This window comes from Copadichromis virginalis, linkage group LG19, assembly GCF_057382275.1.
Source record: "Copadichromis virginalis isolate Kocher_CV1m ecotype Utaka linkage group LG19, C_Virginalis_male_GT1.1, whole genome shotgun sequence".
Classification (NCBI taxonomy): Eukaryota; Metazoa; Chordata; class Actinopteri; order Cichliformes; family Cichlidae; genus Copadichromis; species Copadichromis virginalis.
This window is the reverse complement of record NC_140636.1, coordinates 22,987,224-22,995,037: the sequence shown is the minus strand read 5'-3', so window position 1 is coordinate 22,995,037 and position 7,814 is coordinate 22,987,224. Positions and strand designations below refer to the sequence as shown.

The window sequence follows — 7,814 nt, the reverse complement described above, 5'->3', positions numbered from 1 at the left end:
GCCAAAACTGGAAGCCTCACAACGTGCAGGACTGAAAGGCAAATTATCATTCTCAGCAGCACGTTTCTACATTTGACAAATTGATAGCAGAAGGGAGAGGGGCAGAATAAATAGTGCAGAAAATGAGGAACAAGGCAGTAAAAGAACGCAATTACAAAAAAGAATAATGTAAACAGAAAAGCAGCGGCAAAAAGGGGAAAACTTCACGAGTACTTTAAAGTCAATCACTATTAGCACTTTTCTACAGCTGACATGCTGTTCAAGAGGGAGTGTAGATGAAAGACACATAAAACTAGTAAGAAAACAAAAAATTCCACTAAAGGAAATACAACAGAGATAAAAAATAAATAAATAAATAAAAGATGAGCAAAATTCAATTCAAGAAAGAAGAGACAGAACACAGAAATACAGAACATAGGACAATAAGACGAGAGTCTTGAGTTTTGCTATTTAAAGGGAAACTTTATTAAGTCCAACAATAAAATACAAAATACATCCCCCCACATGAGATGAGAAAAAAAAAAGTCAAAAACTTCTGAAAACAAGTTACTTAAAACTTTTAAAACAAGTTCAAGACAGGAAAAATAATTCTGATCCCCCCCACTCTCCACCTCCTCAGAAGCTTCACTGCGCTGCCTGCTGAGCCTGACGCCGCAGCAGCACGTAGATCTTCTCTTTGATCCAGTCCTTGTTGTACGGCTGGTACGTCTGCGTGTCAGCACGATACCTGAGGCAGCACCAAAAATTAAATTCAGTTTCAACGTTTTTCTTCCCCCCCCCCCCTCTGGTTGGCCCAGGATATTCAGTTTTTTTAATGAAAACATGCAACTCCTTATTTTTAAAAACACCCAACATGAGCAAATAAGTGACCTAAGTAGCGACTGTTCTTCTAGATTTGTCTTTTTGCGAGCTGCGATTAGCTCAGAGGAACTCAAACAGAGTAATCTTGCCTGAATAAATGAGCTTGAACTCCCCAAATTAAGAATAACAAATTGCCCTAAATCACCTGTGGGCAGGTTATTGCAGCTGGCTTGTTCTACATCTCTATAAAGCTTGATGTGGTTTTCACTCACTGCCACGAGCATTAAAAAAATATTAATAGAAACACTGATGCTGAGATGTGCCCGTTCCTGCCAAATGCAGCAGAAAAAAAAGCTGGAAACAAGCTCTTTTTAGAAGGCAAACTTACTGCTAAAGACTTTGTTTCAAATCAAACTGTGTTAGAAAACTGCTGGAAATATCCCTGCAGGGTTGCTCTATGAATTATATACATGTTTTGGCAGCTTTGTGATGGAGAAATCTAAATGAAGGAAATAAGAAAACCCAGCAGATGACAAAAAGATTGAGAAAAAAAGGACTGTCATTGATTTGTCATCATCAAAAGATATGGGTTCTAAATAATTTGAGGACAGATTTTAGCTCGAGGAGGGGCTGATCTGTTTTTCTTTAAAAATACAAAACATCAAGTGTGCCATTATAACTGTAATATCTTTTTTTTTTTAAGTCTGTCAACATTGCTCATCTAAATTCTTACACCTGAAGGGTGTACAATGAAATGAGATTAATAGGTTGGACAGTTATTTTCTATGTCGCAGGTGGCTCTCTTTTTACCTGGTTAAATCGCCATGATAACTTATGCTGAACACATAACCTGGGGAGCAGGTTTGGTTTTAAAATAGTGTGAAAGTGACATGTTTTCACTGATTCTTTTACTTACAGCATGCTGTAAGCACAATATAGATCCTTTGCTGGAGAAATAAGTTTATATGTGCATTTTGTTAAGCTGAACCTAAAAACAGTAAATAAAGTGCAAACTGGACACCACATTGTCATGGAAATGCACTTTTATTAATTTTGCGATGCATAAATTACATAAATGTTGTTATATTTGGTCCTAATCTGCGGTTAAGCCTCATTTAGCCTGGTGGAACTGCAGCTACTAAAATACAGAACACACAGCAAGAATACCTGTTCAATCAAAAAAAATTATTTCACTTTGATCTGCCGAGAAACTAAAGTGATTTCTACATCTCCTCTATCAGGCTGTGGGACAGTAGCATTTAATATGTTAATGTATCTGGTTAAAAGTTTTAGAGCTCTAATTTGCTGCTATCACTTTAGAATAAACAGCATCCCTGAGAGCACACTCAGAGATAAAATAATTAACTTGAATTAAAACACATTTCACTGCTCTGTGTGATGAATCCAGAGATTAACGAGTTTCTGCAGCATTCATCTCATTTCTTAATCACTTGTCTTATTGCCCCAAAAAGTTGATTCTGTTCATTTGGCTGTACTGTTTTCGGTGGGTGAAATGTCACTCATCCAAGCGACTTCTTCAGTCTCAGTCTCTTATAAACAGTAAATTTGCATAATGACTTAAACTAGCACCACTGATGAATGATGGGCTGTGAGGTTTGAAAGCCACAGAGATGTGGTGTCTAGAGAAAATGCATCTAAACTCTTCCGATACTCCTGACACACAAGGGATCACTAAAGATTTTCACTTAGGTAGCACTTGTCCTTCATCCTTCCTGGACTACCTGGAGCATAACACATCCACAAACATCCCCAAAACATGCCGCGCTAAAAATTGGTCCACCACAAGGATCCGGTCCCCCGACACAAACCTGCCATGATTAAGACATCAAGGCAACGAAACAACCTTTGGCTAAGTGGATAGCATGACACAGAAGAGCTAACTCGTCAGGCCAGGGGACTCTGCAGTCTATTTACACCTACAGGCCAGTGGCCACTATTTCAATGATAAGGATGTACGCATCCTGGACAGGGAGAAACGCTGGTTTGAGCGCACAGTCCATGTACTGACCTATCCATCCATCTTCTTCCGCTTATCCAAGGCCAGGTTGCAGGGGGAGCAGCCTAAGCAGAGAAACCCAGACCTCCCTCTCCCCAACACCAAGGTGTTTCCAGGCCAGCTGAGAGATATAACCTCTCCAGTATGTCCTGGGTCTGCCCCAGGACTTCCTCCCAGTGGGACATGCCCAGAACACCTCATTCAGGAGGCATCCTTTTAAGATGCCCGAACCACCTCAACTGGCTCCTAACGATGTGGTGGAGTAGCGCCTCTACTCTGTTCCATTCCCGGATGGCCGAACTCCTCACCCTCTCTAAGGGAAGGGTTAGGCTACCCTTTGGAGAAAGCTAATTTTCACTGCTTTTATCCACAATCTCTTTCTTTTGGTCACTACTCAAGGCTCCTGACAACAGGTGATGGCAGGGACGTAGACTGACCAGTAAATTGAGAACTTTGCTTTTATTCTCAACCTCCTTTTCACTTCGACTGACCAGTACAGTGCCCATATCACTGTAGCCACAGCAACAATCGGTCTGTCGATCTCCCGTTCTCTCACTTGTGAAAAGAACCCAAGATACTGCCCCAAGTGGAGGAGTTAAAGTAACTGGTCACTGACCAGGAGTGGGCACTCCACCCTTTTTCCGGCCGAGGACCATGGCTTCAGACTTGGAGTGCTGATTCTCATTCCTGTGCGTCACACTTGGGTGCAAACCACTCCAGTGTGAGCTGGAGGCCACCACAAGATGCCAAGGCAGCCCTGGCAGAGTCCAAAACTCACTGGGGTCTGACTTATTGCCAGTTATGTGGGCCAAGTCCTTCAGGAACTCAGGGCGAACCCTATCCACCACAAGGGCCCTGCCACCAAGGAATTGATAATATGCCTCAGTGACCTCACATATATTGCACAGAAGTCCAATAAGAGAACACCACTCGGATTCAGATCTGGTAGGTCGTTCTTCCCAGTCACTCCCCTCCAGTTCTCACCGTCGTTACCCACGTCAGCATTCAAGTCTCCCAGTAAAAAGAAAGAGTCTCCAGGTGGAGCACCCTCAAACACTCCAACCCAGGGACTCCAAAGAAGGCTTGGTACTCTGAACTGTCGTTCAGCGCATAGGAGCAGACAATAGTCAAGACCTGTTCCCCAACCAGAAGGTGCAGGGAACAAACCCTCTCACCCACTGGGAAAAACCCCACTGTACAAGCAGCAAGCCGAGTGGATGCTAAGATACCCACCCCAGGCCGCCGCCTCTCACCAAGGGCAACTCCCGACTGAGAAAGAGTCCGGGCCCTTTCCACGAGATTGGTTCTGGAGCCTAAGCTGTGCGTGCGCAGGTGAGCCTGACCTTATCCAGCCAGTACCTCTCAACCTCACACACTAGCTGAGGCTCCTTCCCCACCAGAGAGGACACGTTCCATGGTTCCACGGTTTATAAGGTTGGGGAAACCTGCATTCAGCTCAGATTGAAAAAGTCATTTGAGTGATGAAACGATTCCTCCACTGAAAACGCCACATCCAGATGAACAGAATCAACTTTTTGGGATTTCTTTACCTGGATGATTGAGCATGCATCAAGACTTATTTCTCTTTTTTTTTTATAGAACCCCACCCCCCTTTTTAAATCTGTCCTGCCCAGCAGATTTAGCAAGCAGAATCGTGAACTGAATGCACTGATGTGGCAAACACTTTTAACACTCTATTGACTCCTCTAGTTTTTTTTTTTAAAAACTGATCATTCTGTACCATCAGTTAATTATGCTTTGCACATACATAGGTTTAGAAGACATACACAGGGCTGGATATGACAAACAATTTAATAATTTAACATGAAACTTACACCAAACAGCTGAGGTCAGCCAGGTCATCAATAAAGTCAAACAGCTGGCTGATATCGTATGTTATCGACGGACTGTTGGGGTTCATTCTCTTTAAATGCTCCTCATACATCTTGCATACACCTGCCAGGGGAAAATATGCTATGTTACACTCACAATGAGTAAATATTTCCATATTCACTTGACAATGTTTTGATTTCTGATGCAAATAAGGAATACCTTACAAAATAAATACCTGAAAAGTCTATGATTAGAAATACTGCAGTAAAAATAATAAGATAACAGATTAATTCCTTCCTAAAGTCAAAGAAAGATAACTGTGCTACTAGAAACAGGAGATTATTACCATATGAAATGCTTATTTGACAATTACTTGTCAAATGACCAGAGTTTACTGGACAGTTTTAGTTGAACTGCCTGACCACTACAACCAAAAGTTTTCTCATGTAAGTAAACACAAGTTGCATACATGTCGGGTGAAAATAACCAGTTTCCCTTAATATTTTAACACTACAGACTCAAGATAGATAGGAAATATCATGGAAACTTCACTAAGTTTGACTAAAATTCCAGGTGGATGCACGTAAGCTGTGTACATGTAAACAATGAAAGCCTGGAAGTGTGGAGTGGAATTACATATCACTGAAAGAAAAGGCAATACACAAAAGAACAAAGAACCACCAGCTTACCCTCCATACACTCATTGACTGACTCATAATCAGCGTAGGTCCTTCCCTCCGGCCTCTTGGTGGGCTGTACCAGAAGTATGGTGTGAGACTGAAAAACAAAATACTTATTGTTAGTCTGATAATACAAGTCACCTTCTCTATTCAACATCTTCAAATGTCTTTTTTGTTAGTTTGTGGGGGTGTACTTCTGTGTGAATATAGAATCTGAGGCAAAAACAGTTTATAGTTCTAAGAAGCACGAAAGTCAATATTTGCTCTGACCATCTTAGGCTTCTTGTCATGTCTTTGGGAATAGCTCTGCAGGGCTCTTTGAAGGAGATTCAACGCCATTGTTTGGATGTTGGCTACTTTTTTTTTTCCCAATCCATGTCAACATGATACAACAATGCTTCAGTAATAATGAGGCCTGGGCTCTGGGGAGGCCAATCCATGACTGATAGTGTTCTACAGTGTGTTCTTCTACCCAGGTATGCTTTTACTGTATTGCTTGTGTTTTTTTGGTGGTGGTCAGAGGGCCCGGTGGCGCCAGTGTCCGGCAGCCTCGCCTCTGTCAGTGCGCCCCAGGGTGGCTGTGGTTACAATGTAGCTGTCATCACCAGTGTGTGAATGGGTGGATGACTGGATATGTAAAGCGCTTTGGGGTCCTTAGGGACTAGTAAAGCGCTATATAAATACAAGCCATTTACCATTTTGGGTCATTGTCATGCTGAAAAATTAAGGTGTTGCCAATCAGATGCACTGCTGATGGTTTTACGTAGTAGATCAACATCTGTGCTAATTGTGTTCATAATTCTATCAAATTGGACAAATTTCTCAATTGTACTGGCTGAAATGCAGCCCCAAACTGCAAAACACTCACTGTGGTCACTTTCTCCTGAGTCCTCCTCATATTAATGATAATTTGTACAAAAAACGTCAAATTTTCTTCATAAGACCTGTTCCCACTGATTTTCAGTCCAGGTTTTGTATAATATGGAATACCTCAGCCTTTTCTTCCTGTTTACCCATCTTAAGAATAGCTTCTTATTACCCACCCTTCCACTGAGACCACTTCTGATGAACCCAGTGAACAGTAGATGGAACAACTAAAGGGTCAAATGCATCTCTCAGATCCTGTGTCGGGTCTTTGTTGGATTTATTTATTTATTTGCTATTTCTTAAGGATATAACTTTCAGATATCTGGTCTGAAAGTTATATCCTACCACTTATTTTGTCAGGTTTCCTCAATTTTCTTCCATGCACTCTGCACGGCATGCTACGATATGCCAAGTTTTCAGCTACTAACTCTTTGTAGTCATCTTGATGGTGCAAAATTACTATTTTAACCCTGTGTGAGACTGGAGGACTGCTGCTCAAGAACCCCTTAAAAATAGTACAGAAATTTCTGGCTGACTGGAAGCAAAACATAATTAAATGAGGAGTGGCTTAAGACTTTTGCACAGTTCTGTCACTTACGTTACTAATTTTCAAACATTTTTACTTTTATTTAATGTAATTGTCTTTCAATATAAGGCACATTGAGTATTAAATAAATAACTACATTACATTCAACAAATACATTCCATCTGTTATAATCAAGTTATTACACATGGTATATTAAAATGCAATATTTTGGTTTTGTTTGTAAAAACTACGCAATTTTAGAATCTTATCTGGCTCATTAACCTAGAATGACTAATTCTCATGAAAATTTAGGACTGATGGAGGAATATTAAGAACAGTGGACATTTTTGGGGGCCAACCACAACAACAATTTAAAAAATTGACAAAAATGTTTCAAAATCCAAACGGCCCATTTTGAAATGAATTATAAACAAATAGACCTACACCTAAGCCTACAGCAAACTATTCGTCTAAGTGCTAAGTAAAACTATCTTTAGGCGATAAGCAAGTGGCAAAAAACTGTTAATAAAAGTAATTAAAATAATATTTTCGCCTCAGGCTGCTAGTCTCTCAGTCGTGAATGTGCTTCATGTCTTCAGAGGTTTGTTGGAGCCAAACGCCCACTCATGCTAACTATGCGTTACAAATCGTTTTTACAACAAACCCGGCTCTGCTGAAATGACCCGCTAAAACCGACGCACTGCTTTTGCTCTTCGTACAAATCATTCCTGCAAACAGTGCATCAAAACGTACTAACCATGTTTTCTGACGCTTTTGAGTAGCTCTCTGCAGATTTTCTTAGCTCCTTGCGTCGTCTCCTCTGTTACCCGGAAGAACAACCAGCTGAGAACAAAATGCGCTATTTTAATTCAAGCTATTTGTTTCGGTTTCTTATTACTGCTTCGGTATGGCGATAAAAGCTAACATTTCATCCTTAGAATTTATTTAATTCGACGAGGTTGGCAAAACAATAAAGACTACAAACAAATCTCGAACTGTTTTTTGATCCTGAACATTCGCTGACTCTACAGGAAGTAGTTTGCAGCAGCGGCCGGATGTATTGCGAGAACACAGGAACAACAAAGAGGAG

At 40.9% G+C, this 7,814-nt stretch overlaps 1 protein-coding gene across 1 annotated transcript; it reads right to left on the bottom strand.

Annotated features, from left to right (window-relative positions):
- Positions 1-441: 441 nt before the first annotated feature.
- On the bottom strand, positions 442-7,750 carry LOC146686071 (enhancer of rudimentary homolog). Its single transcript, XM_085440841.1, has 4 exons — positions 7,482-7,750; positions 5,341-5,428; positions 4,654-4,774; positions 442-727 (listed from the first exon to the last, which is right to left on the bottom strand). The coding sequence occupies exons 1-4, from the start codon at positions 7,482-7,484 to the stop codon at positions 625-627; spliced, it is 315 nt and encodes a 104-aa protein (XP_085296967.1). The 5' UTR covers positions 7,485-7,750; the 3' UTR covers positions 442-624.
- Between the last annotated feature and the right edge of the window lie 64 nt (positions 7,751-7,814).